General features: G+C 40.3%; 1 protein-coding gene across 2 annotated transcripts in view; it reads left to right on the top strand.

The window, feature by feature from the left end:
• The window catches only part of SORD (sorbitol dehydrogenase), a 35900-nt gene that overhangs the window by 1061 nt on the left and 18664 nt on the right, over positions 1-16175 (top strand). For both annotated transcript variants that reach the window (XM_010994909.3, XM_064485640.1), the window contains exons 2-3: positions 9620-9653; positions 12801-12965. In XM_010994909.3, the coding sequence (XP_010993211.1) occupies positions 9620-9653; positions 12801-12965 (199 nt within the window). The remainder of the gene's footprint in view (positions 1-9619; positions 9654-12800; positions 12966-16175) is intronic.

Below are 16175 nucleotides of genomic sequence, written 5' to 3'. Positions count from 1 at the left end.
TCAGCCCTGTGGTTGTGCCAGGGCTCCCTTGACAAAGTCTGCCTCAGATGGGCCTGGGCAGTGGGTATGTCAGATGAGTGCCAGCCATCTCTGCTCTTCTTTAATACTTCCTTCCCCCTCAGAGAGAACATGCACCAGGATCTAGATTGGAGGGATTCAGAGAATTATCCAGATTAGCAGTTTTTGACTATTTGAGAATCCGTGGTCTCTCTCCCCACAAAATGCAAACAGATTGAGTTTGGCAGCAATTTCAGAGAGTTTATGGACTTCCTTTCAGCCCCTTCATAGACCCTCTAGATGTGTGTGGACCCCAGACTAAGAACTCCTGCCTGGAGCCAACTCACCATTTCCTTAGCTGAGGAAAGTGCCATGTCCAAGGTGACAGTCTTCCTTAGTTAACAGCCCAGAAAAGAAGCCAGAGGTTTAGACTTCCATTCCAGTGCTTTCTGTTCCCCTTAGAGCCTCCACCCAAGGTCCTGAATTAAAGTGACACTATTAATGTTTGTTGCCACAAACACCAGATGGTATTATGAAGGAGAGGAAGTGGTACAGCTCTACACAACTTGCAGAGTGATTTCAAACTCACTCCTTCATTCCACAAAGATTTACTAGGTGAAGGTGCCTGCCATGTGCCGAGCAGTGGGCTGGGGGCCCAGGGAGAAGAAGGACACCCCCCTATCCCCAAGCTGCTCTAGAGAGTCAGACAGATGAAGTAAACAATTAAGACTGTGAAGGCTTTGATAGAGGCCACAGAGAGTAAAGGCCTCACAGGGAGCCTTTGCCCAGGGAAGGGGCCTTAGAGGGGATGGATGCTACATGAGCTGGTTCTTGGAGGGTAACTAGAGATCATTCAGGCAAGTGGAAGAGCAAGTGCAAAGATGAGTGAAGTACAAGATTGCAGGTCCTGTTTACTGGCCCTGTAAATAGTGTGATGTATTGAATGCACTGGTGGTAAAGCTGGAGAGGTCCTGCCTCTCCATGTGTTCAGGGCCTTCCTTAAGGTCATGTACCTAATAATGACCAGAACTATAATTACAACTCCAGAATCTGTTTTGCCTTAATTCCTAAACTCATTACCCAAGGTAAATTCAGGAGGAGCCCAGGTCTGTTTTAGAGTGGGAAATGGTGGAGTTCATTTACTAGACAAAGGAGAGTAGATCAAAATGATCAGGTTTGAATTTAAGATGTCTCTGGGACAGGACATTACAGTGTCTCTGAGAAATTACCTTGGTTTTAGGCATCTGGAGTGCAGGGATGCTGTCTGGGCTGGAGATGTAGATTCAGGAGCTATTTGCTGCTCTACTGAGCAGTACCACACCCCCTCCCCAGGGGGTATTTAGAAATGTATTTGGAGAGGGGGAGGTTAGTTGTCAAAATGACTGAGGAACAGACTGCATTCAGTTTACGGCACCATCCTGCTCAATGGAAATTGTCCTGCCCAGAGTAGTGCCCTAAGAGGAAATCGTGGATGGATAAGCTTGCGTTGCCTGAGTGGGACATGTGGAGTGAGAAGCAAAGAAGTGGAGGACATTATCCTAGAGAGAGCCCCAACACAGAAAGGGAAGGGGCAGAAAGCTGTCGGCCGAGGAGAGTGACCAGGAAAGCTGCTGCCTCAGATACATCTGCAACCCAGTGCAGACCCTCCTGGACCCTCGCCACTCCTTCCCAAGTGCTTTTGTCCCCCAGCACCTCCATAGGGAACCCCCTCAGTAAAGTATCTCTGCCCTTGCACCCCCTCCCTTAAAGCAAATAGGCAAAGTGGTTTGGGGTTGGGGTCAGTGGTTCCAGTAGTAAACCAGAGAGCAACAGGGAAGAACAGTCCTGGGGCAGCTTTGAAGAGGAGCAACCAGCTCTCCTCCCTTTGGGAGAACCAAAATAAAATCGATGTATCCTGGGTGCGGTAGGCTGTGGCCATTTGGGCCACCCAGAGACAGGCTCCCCTGATAAAAATGGTCGGTGCCTCAGAAACTCACGTGAAAGGAGTTGCTTGGGAAAAGGGCCCATTTTTGAAATCTGAAGCAGGAATCTGAAGGGTTCTGAAACAGGAAGTGAGGGCTCAGCTCTTCCCAGTGTTGCTGTCCTGCTTCAGGTAAGGCCAGGGACTAGGCAGCATCCAGGGCAATGGTTCTGCGGGAAAATGTGACTTGGGCCACTTGAAACTTGCCCTCACCTTCCAGGAAGGAAACGTAACACCCAGCCTTCCTCCAGCCTACCTGTGTAAAGCCAGGATTCCCTTTTCTTTCTCTAAGCGGTAGCTGTCAGGAAGGAAAAACTTTTTCCTCATCACAGCAACAGCAAGGGAGGAGCCTTAGCAGCTCCAGTGCTCTGGCCTGCACAGTGGTCTGGACTCTGAGACATTTATGCTGGGTGGTAAATCAGAGAGAGAGAGTGTATGTACACATATACATACTGAGAGATTGGTGGTTTCCTTGTAAGGAGAAAAAAAGAGGGAGAGACTTAAAGCTGTTCACTCCTACACCCTCCTACCCCCATTTTAAATAGATAACATGTGGACTTTAAAGGATCAAGGGGAGAGATGACCAAGCAAGAGACAAACAACTTATCAGCAAACAGTGTCAACTTGCTGAGGTCCTCTTCAAATGGAAACAGTAATGAAGTCACAAGCCAGGTTGGGGCCAGAGTGGGGTTTAGCCTCAGCTCTGCTGCTTCTGATTGTGTGACTTGCCAAATTACTTTCTGCTTCAATTTCCAGTCTGTATAATGGGGGTGGTAGTAGTACTCACCTCTGTGTTGTGTGACGATTGGATCGTGTTGGGGAGGAAGAAATTTCCTCAACCCTTCTAGGTTCTTCTGGCTGGTCTAAGAATTAAATTAACATAAGACAGATTAACAGGACAAAATCAAACAAAATTTTAATAACATGTGTACATGGGAGACACCAGGAAAACTGAAAAACTTGCCAAAATGGCCAAAGGCCTCACCTTGAATGCCATCCTCAGCTAAAGAGAAAGAGGATGTTGAGGGTGGGGAGTCAGTTATGGGAGGTTGCCAGAAAAGCCACAGAAAAAAGGGTAGGGTTGTTAAACAGATTTAAGTCCTTGCGTTCATGAATAAGTTTCTAGAGATTTGGTCATCCTCCTTTTCCTGGTACAGTGAGGGAGACACCCTTATAAATGGATTTCCCTTACAAATGTAAGTGTTGCTTACAAAAAGGTTTTCAGAGATTTTCCCAAGTCTGCTATTTCTTTAAAAATAACCAGCTTAAAATAATTAATATGCCCTAGAGACATATCTTGGGTTGGCAAATTCTGCTCCCCTACACAATTCTCTGAATTACTAGTTCATGGAGTTGGGATATAAAATTAGTTTTTCTCTGCAGAATTTATTTGAGGGAGTAGAGGTGAGGGTGGAAGGCTTTGGTCTTTTAATGCTCTAGGTTTCACTTGAATAGTAAGGGAAATGAAGGAAATGAACATGTTGAGTGCTTGCTACGTTGCAGGCATATGCTGGGTGCTTTAATACTGTGCTTCACAAACTATCTGAGATTTTATTTTTATTCCCAATAAGGCATAGACCAAAATATTTGTATACTGCATTTTGACATTGCAGCAATGTCAAAATGCTGTAAACATTTCTAAATGCTTCGATCAATTTCTGTGCATATTGCATCACCGATCAGCAACAGTCCATTGACCATACTGAGAGCACGTTATCTCCCTTATTCCTGATAGCCAGCTCAACCAGATTTCAGGCGTTAAGTGTTGGACATGGAGAAGAACAGGCATAACACAGCCCCCACGTCCAGGGAGGTGGACATCACGGAGGGGATGTAGTCAGATTTTTGTTTTATGACTAGCTGTATGAGGAGAGAACATGTTAAAGGCAAAAATAACCACTTCAGAATGATGGGTTGATGTTGTTTAATTATAAAAGGCAGAGAAAACAGTGAGTCAGTGTCGAGTTTAAACATTAATCAGAGTACTTTGAAGGTATTTCTTGAGTTTTTGCTCTGTGAGGAAATGTATTATACGTGATGTCAAAAGAATTGCTTTGAATCTGTAATAATATTTTAAAAGTAAGATAATTCCATATTTGTAATACAACACATTCAGAATGTCCCCTCCTTCCATATACACTTTACTGTGAAGATTTTTGGGTGAGGAGGAGGAGGGAATTGTAGAAAGAGGGGATGTGAACACACAGCAACCTGAATGGTCCTGGGCGTCAGGTCCCTCTCCCTGGTTAGCTTTGCTACCAGCAGGCAGACCTATCTGCTTATAGGATTAAATTAAAAGATCCTGATAGGTTATAAGGAGAAGATGGATTAAACCAGGAGATTACTGTGAATGAGGAAATGCAGGCTACTTAACCCTTTAATACCTGAGTTAGACTTAGTAGAGGCAGCCAAGACTGAAAATAGAATCTAAAACTCCTTCCAAAAAAGGGAAAACCAAGTAGTAGTAAATAAACCAAAGAAATACTTCCTTTCTCTTTTATCTTAATTATGTTTCAACAATAAAACAGAACCCAAACCAGATAAACAATAGGAATTAAATCCAGCAAATACTGCCATCTCTGCCAACTGCCTTGGAAGGCCAGTGCCTTTGTCTACAAAAGGCCAAGAAGTACAAAGCTAACATTTTCCCCTAAAAGCAGGAGAAGCAGTAAACAATATCACAAATAGGATTTTAACATTTTATGTAATAAGTCCTAGTACTATTAATAAACATGGTAAAAGTAACTTTGTTCTGGGGGAAAAACCTAGAATTATGGATAAGTGTAGGGGAAATTTCTTTTAAAATTGCATGACAGAGAAATTAAGGAGGAGAAATACATACTCATATATACAGTATTGACGTCCACTTGATAAATCTTTTAGTGTGGCTATTAAAGCTGGCAGTTTTCCCCAAACCACATTTACCCAAAGAACATTAATTACTGAGGAAAAATATGGTCAGGTTTTGTGAAGTGATATTCAGCTCAATATTTTTTTTAAATAAAAATGTTCTGTTACATAGACCTGAACCCAGTGAGCACTTAATCAATCCAACCAAGCATCTAACCAAGCTCAGTTTCCATATTTTTGCTTAAAATAAAGAACCATCTAACAGGTTCATATATAGTTATATTTATTAGACACTTTGAATTAGGAAATTTTTTTAACTTTATTTATCACAGCTGAGAATTAAATAAGCCTGTAACCATCCTATATGGATTCAATTCTAGGTGCTAGGGAAGCACAAAGGAGAGGAAGGTTGCTGAGGATAGGGAAGACTTTTGCTGGAGTTGACTGTTTCTCTCTATGTTCATGATTCATGTTCATGAGTCTCTGTCCCTGACCCACATCTGAGCACCAGTCCCAGGAATACTGCTGCCTATTTAACAACCCCACCTGGATGCCCCAGATACTGCAGTCCCCACACACCCAAACCTAAATCTCCTCAAACTCCCACAGGAATTAGGAAATCATTGCAGATGTCTCCCCCTAACTTCCCACCTCCTATGGATCTTGAAGAAAGAGAGGGATGGGCCAGTGAAGAAATGGCCCCAGGAGGTGAGCGAGTGAGTACAAGGTGATTTGGGAATTTCAGGAAGCTTGCAGGGAGGCAGGCAGCCTGCAACATGAGGGGTTTAGGATTTTTTGCAGGGCCACTGGGCACTTTAAATGAATTTGCATTTTAAAAAGGTTGTTATCAGCAGAAGGCGGCTGGTTGGAACCAGAGAGCCTGGGCTGGAGGCTGGAGACCAGCTCAGTGAACCTTGGGAGAGTGTCCAGTTCTTCTACTTTGACCCCAGTTTGCAGGACCAACGCAGCTAGAACAAAGTCTCTTACTTGGTGAAATGGGAAACCTTTGGATTGTCCTCCCACCCTCAAAACACCCTTCAAGCCCTCACGGGATTGGGGAAAATTGAGGATGGAGGGAAGCAAAAGTAGGATCGCCTGCTCTGCTCTCCTTGAGGGTACAGGGCAGCCAGCCAGCAGGTTAACAGAAGACCTGGCAGGCAGAGCAGGTGGCAAAGGTGGGCTCCAAGGGCCTGGGAAAAGACTGGCCACTTTCTCCCAGCCCTGTCTGCTGTCCCTTACTCTAAGGCAGGAGGCACTGCTTTTACACCCTTTCCCTCAACTGACAGAATCAAGCCGAAAAACACTGCTGGAATCTTACTTCAGTTTTCTTCTAAATTCCAGTCTTTAAAGGAGAAGTTTAGTTCTCTTGATATTGACATGAAAACAAGGGAAATACAACTTCTCTCCCAAACAACTTTTTAAAACTTTATCCTTTTCAAAAGGAAAAGGACAAGATTGTCCTGAGCTGGTTCAACCATACTCTTAGCTAATTATACAGAAAGAACTTTGACTTTATTTATTTTGTAATGAGAGCTAACTTGTTTACTATGAGTCGGGCACTCTCTTTTATAATTATCTTCACTACATAGAGGAGGAAATTGAAGGCACAAAGAGGTTATGTAACTGCCCTGAGGTCACACAGGTCCTGGCGAGGACCCTGGGTTTCAACACGGACAGGCGATTCCAAAGTCTGAGTTCTCCACCACTGCACCACTCAGATTGGCTGGAGGAGGGAAAGGCATCTTCTAATTTCTCTTCACGTTGAGTCCATTGGCTGTGATCCAGGGAAGACGTACTGAGTGTGTAAACTCAGATGTGCAGGTGGAGGTAGCAGAAAGGGGGGCAATAGAATATATTTAGGAAATATCTATTTAAACTAGTTTAAGAAAATATATTTAGGAAAAGTAAGATAACATTTTTAGAGGGAGGCACCTGAGATGATTCCATGTTCCCATGAAGAGGTCTTCCAAAGTATTACCGTGATTTATTTGGGGTGGTGGGGAGAAGACCTGAAGAAGACAGAAAGGAGACTGACTTGAAGTGAAAAATGCTGCAAAACTTACATAACTACAGTAAAGAACAATTACTCAACTTCTCTTTATCCCCTTATTACTATCACTCACAGAAAGATAAGAAATTCTGCACTGGAAACCTTGAATATGCCTGATTACAAAACCTTTGAGAATGAAGAAAGGGGCCATGGGGATAAAAGCAAAAGATGGAGATCTCAGAGGACTAAGAAATTTTGATACATGAGAAATAGTATAAAAGAAAGAATATGACTGCCGAAATCTGAGACAGAAAAGGAGATTAAGTAAACAGGATTGTAGCCAACATAATACCAAGGAGCCACAAATGAAAAGCAAAGGTTTTTTAAGTAACCATGCTGTAATCACTTTCTAAAACATTGTGAGCTCCTCAACCTGCGCTTAGAATAATATTTACTTAATATTTAAGGACTGATGTTAACATGGTCTTGTGCTTAGGTGGCATGTCTCCTGCAGAGAAGGGAGACAGGAGCCAAACTGGGCTGTAAGGGTGATTAGAATCAGCAAGAAAGAGAATGGGAAAGGAAAGTTGGTTTTCAGGGAGCGTGGTGTTTAAGTCCTTTGTAATGTGTGTTCTGATACAAAGGAAAAACCAGATTGTTGGCACAGCACCCCCTAGTGTCAAAGAGAGACACTGCGGCTTTGCCCACGTGGTAAGGCCGAAGTTGATCAGCTCTGTTAAGACCAGTAAACATTTATAGTAGTAATGTCTAGTGACCCAGAGCCAACTTGTTGTCTCCAACTGTTGCTTTGAGTTTGAATCTTAACACCTTTCCACCCTAAATGGGCCGTTCAGACCTGGCCTGATTGGAGCCAAGGATGTGAAAAGTATGCTGTGGAATTTTCTCTCAGTGCCTGGAAGTTGCCTACCAGTGCCTTTAGCAGGCAGGAGGTAGGGGAGAGTGCTGCTCCATGTTTGAAATAAAGGCCTTACTTAGTCTTTAGTTTCGATTTAACCTGCAATTTTAAATTCCACACAGTATAACAGAAACGAAACTTTACACATCAGTCCCTGATATTGTATAATGGCAGATGTGGGACCAGCAACTTTGAGAAGGGTTTTGGTGACAGCCAGCTATCCTGAGTTGCCCATTTCTAGACAGATTCGCTCCCTCCCTCCCTCATTTCTTTCCTTCCTCTCTTCCTCCCAAATATAGCCAGTTTAAGTTACTAAGAGACAAAAAAGCTGCCCTGAGCCTCTTTTCTCCACATCATGCTGCTTTGGGTGCAGCTCCATCATTTATTACCTTAGTGTTACCATGGGCAGATTGCTAAATCTCCCCATTCCTGCTGCATCATATGGAAAAATGCGATATTAGAAGGCACTACATAGGGTGACGATGAACCAAGGTTATGTAAGGACAGCACTTAGCACAGGACCTGACAAGAAGCTGATGTTAGCTAATCGGCATTGCATTATCCCTTTGACCTTTGTTTCACTGAAGACAGGGAGTTCAAATTAGCCTTGAGCTGCTACACAGAAAGGGCTAGTAATCTCAGATGAGCGAGATGAGCAAGAGCCTCAGACTTTCTGTGGAAGTACAATTATGTGGAGTGGTTACTTAACAAGTACAAGCCTCTCAGGGCACTGTACCTTGGTGCCCAAGAGATTGAAGGCATGGTTTTAAGCATGGGGGTTCTTATCTTGTTAGCAAAATAATCCTAGTGGTGTTTATTGCTACCCATACAAGCATCTAGGGGAAGCTTTCTGAGGAGGTTGCTTTGAACAATGCTTCCTCCCATAGTACTCTGCGTGGGGCCCAGCTCCAACTTTCTCGTAACCTGATTGACTGCTCTGTACATCATCCCTGAAGGGAAAAAGGCATTTCCACTTTAAGGGTGCAGTGGGATTCAGCAAGGCAGGCTTGGTTGTCAAGACACACCTGGGTTTAGGCCTCGTTTATCCACTCTGTGGCCATATGACCTTGACCAAGTTATTTAACTTCCCAGCCTCAGGTTCTCACCTGCAAATGATGGGCCACGTGCCATGATGTGTGTAAATGTAAAGCCCCAGTAGACTGTCTGGCACACAGTAGGTGCAGTGAACACTTTATATCCCTTCTCCCTCTTCTTAGCTGCCTTCAAAGAATTAATAAAATGAACATTTGGATTTATCTGCTCTCTGTCCTTCCTCCTTGTCACCAGGAATTTCCTAGCCAGTTGGCATTGGGGACAAAAACCCACCGATCATCATCGTCATCATCATCATCATCATCATCATCATCATTGTCATCATAAATAGCTGTGAACACTAGATTGCTTTTTAACCCATGAGAGTGGCCAAAATGCAGGTCCTGTGTGCTCCCAAGGGACCTCTAAAGCTCCACATGGGAGGTTTTGGAAGACAGTACCAACTATTGGTCTGTGTGCGGATGTGAAAATGAAGCACACACACTTTCTCCAACCTGTTTAGAGACGGAAGGTCTCATATGCAACTGCTAGAAACACTGTCATTGTTTCCTTGTACCAAACAAATCTGTTTCTAAGAATATATTTTCCACATTCCATATTAGAGACCCTGAAAAATCCTTTCTGCCTGAGAGTGCATGTAGTATACTTTTTCTAGGTCCACAGTAAATTGCACTGGTGGGTGGGATGAGGTCTGTAGTTAGAGTCAGCAGTATTCATTGTAGCCCCTTGAGTCTCAGCCTGTGTTAATTCTAAGAAATATTTGAATGAAGCTTTAATTTTAAAAAAATTCAGAATGTTGATAAGGTAAAGTTATTATGCATACTGAATAATTTTTCTATTTTGTTTCCTTTAGGAGAACTATCCTATCCCTGAACCAGGCCCAAATGGTAGGTACTTGGAACTTAATATTTTATTGTACATTGCTCCCTTAGCCCTCTTTTCCTACTGTTTATTACTTTTACTTCCATTAAAAACTATGCTTTTGTTAGGTTTTTAACCTAGTCCATTGTCTACAGCATGACCAGATAGATCCAACCTGGCTGCTACATGAAATAAAAGAAACAGTGATGGAACCAGAGGAATGATAATATCAGACTACTGACTTGTCCCAAAGAGTTTTTGACATAAAATGTCTTCAATTTATGGACCAAAAGCAGAATTGTTCCTCTTTTAACCTAATGGCTGGGTTAGATTACTCTATCCTGTATAAGCTGCTATTTGGGTGGTTAAATCATGTCCTAACCCTAACTCAACCTTTGAAAAGGAGTAAGTCTATAGATCTTAATCTTTTAGTTGCAAAGGGGGAACATCACTCCAGGATGACCAGACCTTCTATCTAGTAGGGGTGGGAAGGGCTGCATGGGGCCCTACCCTGCTGTCCTAATCAACCAGGAGCAGAGAGTGGGTGAGCACACAGGGGCGGGGTTCCTGCCACCTTTGTTCCACCGAGTTGAACTGACATGCATGTTTCCTGGGGTGGTGTCTGTATCTGGGGAGGTCATGCTACCCTGTTGGCTGTGGCAGATCCCAGCTGACACTGTTCCAATCCTTCCATTCCTGGAATCCCACAGCAGGACCCTGAAGTGAGACTAGGGCAAGGGGCAGAGTGTCAATAGGTAATTTATCCACACCCAGCTTTCTGTCCTTGATGAGTTGGATGTAAGCTTCCCCACCTTGCCCCACCTAACCGCAGAACTGTAGATTCTGTGTGAACATCAGGTTGAAAGTAGCTTTCCTGGAACCTCAAGAGCTTTGCTACTCAAAGGTCAGTTGGGTTACTAATTTATGGTGATAAGAATACAGACAATAGCTGTTTCTATCAGTGTTTAGCAAGTAATATATATTTAGGGATTAAGTATTTTTACCAAGATATGTTCAGAGAAGTAAAAGAGGCACCTCACTATGTTCTGAAAACTTGGTATGGACTCCAGAGGTGGGGAAAAAAAGTGGGGGGAGGGTGCTGTTTTGGACCCAAAGGATCCTGTACTATTTCTCTGAAGCAGCATTCTGTTCTCACTTTCTTGTCTCTTGCTGCCTGTGAATTGGAAGGGGAAACGATCATAAATTTCAACTAGAGTTCTAGCAAGTCAAATAAAATCTCTTATTATAAATTGGTAACTTTGAGAGAGGAAACTCTGAGATAATTTTCCTAACTCAAATGACTTTGATTTCAAAATTCACCCTGCCATTTCTTACTCTGTTCACCAAAACAAAGGAAGTTCTACAGAGCCATTCCTGGTGGGTCACCCATGGTTTGTGGCAAGGGCAGAGTATGTAAGACAGCTGACTACAGAGCAGAGCTTTGGGTCTCTTTGTCTTTCTGAGGTAGAGTTTTTTTCTCAGCGAGATATTGGTAACATGGTGAACTCAGACTAGACTAGTAATCCTTTAAAACTTATTTCAGCAAAGGGGCTCAGTAGCATCATTATTTTGAACTTGGAAAACTGACAACAACAATACCACCAAATCTCTCTATATTCAAACCTGTGAAGGAGAAATGCCGGTTAAAATCTTTTGATGGTTTAAATTAAATCTGTGCTTTTGAACAAAACAATGGGCATGAAGAACTCAGCCTGATAGCACACAAAGTATTGCCAATCCCAGATTGTGCCAGCCTCTCTCATGGATAGATAAGAATCAGGCATAGCATATTGTCTGGAAATAGTTATCTCCTAGAAGAGTTTTTTTCTTTTAGGTGGTTGATGCACTTCTTCCTACTAATAATATCTTACTTATGCGTTATGTTAGTCAGAGTTCTCCAGAGAAACAGAACTGAGAGAGAGGTTTATTATTTATGTTTAATTATATGTAAATTTATTATATATGTATATAGAGAGAAGGTGAGGTTATTTTAGGGAATTGATTCATGTGATTGTGGGTGCTGGTTAGTCTGAAATTTGTAGGGCTAACCAGCAGGCTGAAAATTCATGTAAGTCAGTCTTGAAGACAATTCCCTCTCCTTCAGGAAACCTAAGACTTCTCTTTTAAGGCCTTCAACTGACTGGATGAGGCTTATCCACTTGTGGAGAGGGTAATCTGCTTTACTCATTCTACTAGTTTAAATGTTTGTTTTATTGAGGTACAGTTGACATATAACACTGTATTAGCTTCAGGTTTACAACATAATGCTTTTACATTTGTATATGTTGTGAGGTGATCACCACAATAAGTCTAGTTATAAGGTGTTTTTTCTTGTGATGAGAACTTTTAAGATCTATTCTCTTCACAGCTTTCAAATATACAACACAGTATTATTAACTATAGTCACCATGCTGTACATTCCATCCCCAAGACTTATTTTATAACTGGAAGTTTGTACCCTTTAACCCTCTTCACCCATTATACTCCACTCACTCTCTACTCCCTGCCTCTGACAACCACCAATCCATTCTCTGTATCTATGAGCTTGCTAGGGTTTTGTTTTGTGTTTTGGTTTTAGATTACACATACAAGTGAGATCATATGGTATTTGTCTTTCTCTGTCTGACTTATTTCACTTAGCATAATGCCCTCAAGGTCCATCCATGTTGTTGCAAATGGCAGGATTTCCTTTTTTACAGCTGAGTAATATTCTATGGCATGTATATGTGTGTGTGTGTGTGTGTGTGTGTGTATAATCACATTTCCTTTGTCCATTTATCCATCAATGGATTGTTAGATTGTTTCCATATCTTGACTACCGTAAATAATGCTGTAGTGAACGTGGAGGTGCTTAAATGTTAATCACATTTAAAAAATACCTTCACAGCAACATTGTAGCATTTGACAAATCAACTGAGCACCATAGCCAAACCAAGCCGATGCATAGAATTAACCCTCATATGCAGTTATTTTGCCCTGTAGAAGTTTTCTTGCCTTGCAAGACTTAATCATGGTTACTATTTAGCTTGTTTTCCTCTGTGGTCTAAATTTTGTACTTGGTCTTTGAAACCAAGCCCTCTCCTTTGCCCAGAAGAAAAATGCCAGGGTGTCTCAGAGGGTAGAGGGGTTGTTCCTTCCCTCACTTTTTTTATTCTTCCTTTTTCTTTTATCAGAGGTGCTGCTGAAGATGCATTCTGTTGGAATCTGTGGCTCAGATGTCCACTACTGGCAGCATGGTCGAATTGGACATTTTGTTGTGAAAAAGCCAATGGTGCTGGGACATGAAGCTTCAGGAACAGTCGTAAAAGTGGGATCATTGGTCAAGCACCTACAACCAGGTCAGCAAAGCCCTTCAGCTAATAGATTTGTTTATCCATTCAACACACAGTAGTGTTTTATTCCTTTTGATTCAATGCTAAATGGGATTATCTTCTTAATCTCTTTCTGACAGTTCATTGTTAGTGTATAGAAATGTAGCAGATTTCTGTATATTAGTTTTGAATCCTGCAATTTTACAAAATTCATTGAGTTCTAGTAGTTTTTTGGTGGCTTCTTTAGAATTTTCTTTGTATCATGTCATCTGCAAACAGTAATAATTTTACTACTTCTTTCCAACTTGGGTTCCTTTTATTTCTTTTTCTTGTTTAGTTGTGTGGCTAGGACTTCCAATACTATGTTGAATAAAAATGGCAAGAGTAGGCATTCTTATCGATCCCTAATTTAACAGGAAAAACTTTTAGTTTTTCACAGTTGAGTAATAAGATGTTAGCTGTGGGCTTGTCATATATGGCCTTTATAATGTTGAGCTATGTTCCATCTACACCCACTTTTTTCAGAGTTTTTATCAAATGGATGTTGAATTTTTTCAAAAGCCTTTTATGCTTCTTGAGATAATTATGATTTTTTCTTAAATTTGTTAATGTAGTGTATCACATTTTTTTCTGATATCCAACCATCCTTACAACCTTGGAATAAATCCCACTTGATCATTGTGTATGATCTTTTACTATTGAATTTGGTTTGCTGATATTTTGTTGAGGATTTTTGCATCTATGTTCATTAGTAATATTAACCTGTAATTTTCTCTCTCTCTCTCTATCGTGTGTGTGTGTGTGTGTGTGTTTGTGTGTGTGCAGTGTATTTGTCTGGTTTTGGTATCAGGGTGATGGTGGCCTTGTAGAATATGTTTGGAAGTATCCCTTCACCTGCAGTTTTTTAGAATAGTTTGAGGACAGGTGTTAACTCTTCCTTAAATGTTTGGTAAAATTAACCAGTGACACTGTTTCATTATGGACTTTTGTTTGTTGTGAGTTTTTATTACAGATTTCATTACTGGTCTGTTCATATTTTCTATTTCTTCCTGATTCAGTCTTGAGAGACTGTACATTGCTAGGAACATATTTATTTGTTCCAAGCTGTCCATTTTATTAGCATATAATTGTTTGTAGTAATGTCTTATGATCCTTTGTATTCCTGTAGTGTTGGTTGTAACTTCCCCTCTTTCATTTCTGATTTTATTTGGGTCCTCTCTGTTTTTTCTTGATGAGTCTGCTTAAAAGTTTATTAATTTGGTTACATTTTCAAAGAACCATTTCTTAGATTCATTGATCTTTTTTATTGTTTTTATAGTTTCTATTTCTTTTATGGTTTTCTCTGATTTTTATTACTTCTTTCCTTCTAACTTTGAGTATTATTTGTTCTTTTTCTAGTTCCTTTAGGTGTAAGGTTAGGGTGTTTGAGATTTTCTTGTTTCCTGAGGGAGGCTTCTATTGCTATAACCTTTTCTTTTAAAACTACTTTTGCTGTGTCTCCTAGGTCTTGGTTTGTTGTGTTTTCATTTTCATTTGTCTCGGATATTTTTTGATTTCCTGTTTGATTTCTTCAGTGACCTATTTGCTGTTTAGTAGCATACTATTAAGCCTCCATGTATTTGTTTTTGTAGTTTTTGTTTTTTCTTAGTTGATTTTTAATCTCATACCACATAGTCAAGAAAGATTTCAATCTTAAATTTATTGAGACTTGTTTTGTGGCCTAGTATGTGAGCTATCCAGGAAAATGTTCTGTATGCAGTTGAAAAGAATGTATTGTGGTACTTTTGGTTGGACTGATCTGTATGTGTCTATTAAGTCCATTTGGTCTAATGTGTCTTTTAAGGCCAGGGTTTCCTTATTGATTTTCTGTCTGGATGATCTGTCCATTGATGTAAGTAGGGTGTTAGAGCCCCCTACTATGATTGTGTTATTGTCAATTTCTCTCATTATGTTTGTTAATATTTGCTTTGTATATTTAGGTGCTCCTCTGTTGGGTACATGTGTATGTGCACACATGCAAAAAAACACAACCATAATTGTTATATCTTTTTGGATTGATACCTAATAATTATGTAATGTCCTTCTTTGTCTCCTATTATGGTCTTTGTTTTAAAACCTATTTTTTGTGATATATGTATTGCTACTCCAGCTTTCTTTTTATTTCCATTTTTATGGAATACCTTTTTTCATTTACTTTCAGTCTGTGTGTATCCTTATATCTGAAGTGATTCACTTGTAGGTAGCATATATATGGGTCTTATTTATTTTTAATCCATTCAACCAAATTGTTTTTTGATTGGAGCATTTAGTCCAATATCCAATAATTACTTTAATCACAATTAATTATTGATAGGTGTGTGTTTATTGCCATTCTGTTCATTGTTTTTTTGTTGGTGGTTCTTTTTTGTTGTTCTTTTTTTCCCTCTCTTTTATGATTTGATGACTATCTTTAGTGTTATGTTTAGATTCTCTTCTTTGTGTGTTTATCTGTTATAGATTTTTAGTTTGCAGTTACCATGAGGGGTGTGTGTGTGTGTTTGTGTATAAAATCATTTTTTGTCACTGATCTCTTAAGTTTGAATGCATTTTAACAATCCTACATTTTTATTCCCCCAGCCCAATGCTTAATGTTTTTGACATCATATTTTACATATTTTTATGTAACCCTCAACTTCTTATTATGGATATAGATGATTTTACTACTTTCATATTTTAACTTATAAGTGATTGATCTACTATTTTTGCTGTATATTTGTCTTTACCAATGAGATTTTTCCTTTCATAATTTTCATATTCCTAGTTGTGGTTGTTTTCCACTTACAGAAGTCCCTTTAACATTTCTTATAAAGCCAGTTTACTAGTGCTGAACTATTTTTGCTGTATATTTGTCTTTACCAATGAGATTTTTCCTTTCATAATTTTCATATTCCTAGTTGTGGTTGTTTTCCACTTACAGAAGTCCCTTTAACATTTCTTATAAAGCCAGTTTACTAGTGCTGAACTCTTTTTGCTTTTGCTTGTTTGCAAAAGTCTTGACCTCTTCTTCAAATCTAAATGATAGTCTTGCCAGATAGAGTATTCTTTTTTCTCGGTTGTAGGTTTTTTTCCTTTTATCACTTTGAATATATCATGCCACTCCCTTCTAGCCTGCAAAGTTTTTGCTGATAACTCAGCTGACAGTCTTATAGGAGCTCCCTTGCATATCACTAGTTGCTTTTCCATTCTGCTTTTTTTATG

The sequence above is a fragment of the Camelus dromedarius genome, chromosome 5 (assembly GCF_036321535.1).
Source record: "Camelus dromedarius isolate mCamDro1 chromosome 5, mCamDro1.pat, whole genome shotgun sequence".
Taxonomy (NCBI): Eukaryota; Metazoa; Chordata; class Mammalia; order Artiodactyla; family Camelidae; genus Camelus; species Camelus dromedarius.
The sequence above is the reverse complement of the archived record's forward strand: the minus strand, read 5'-3'. Positions and strand labels throughout refer to the sequence as shown.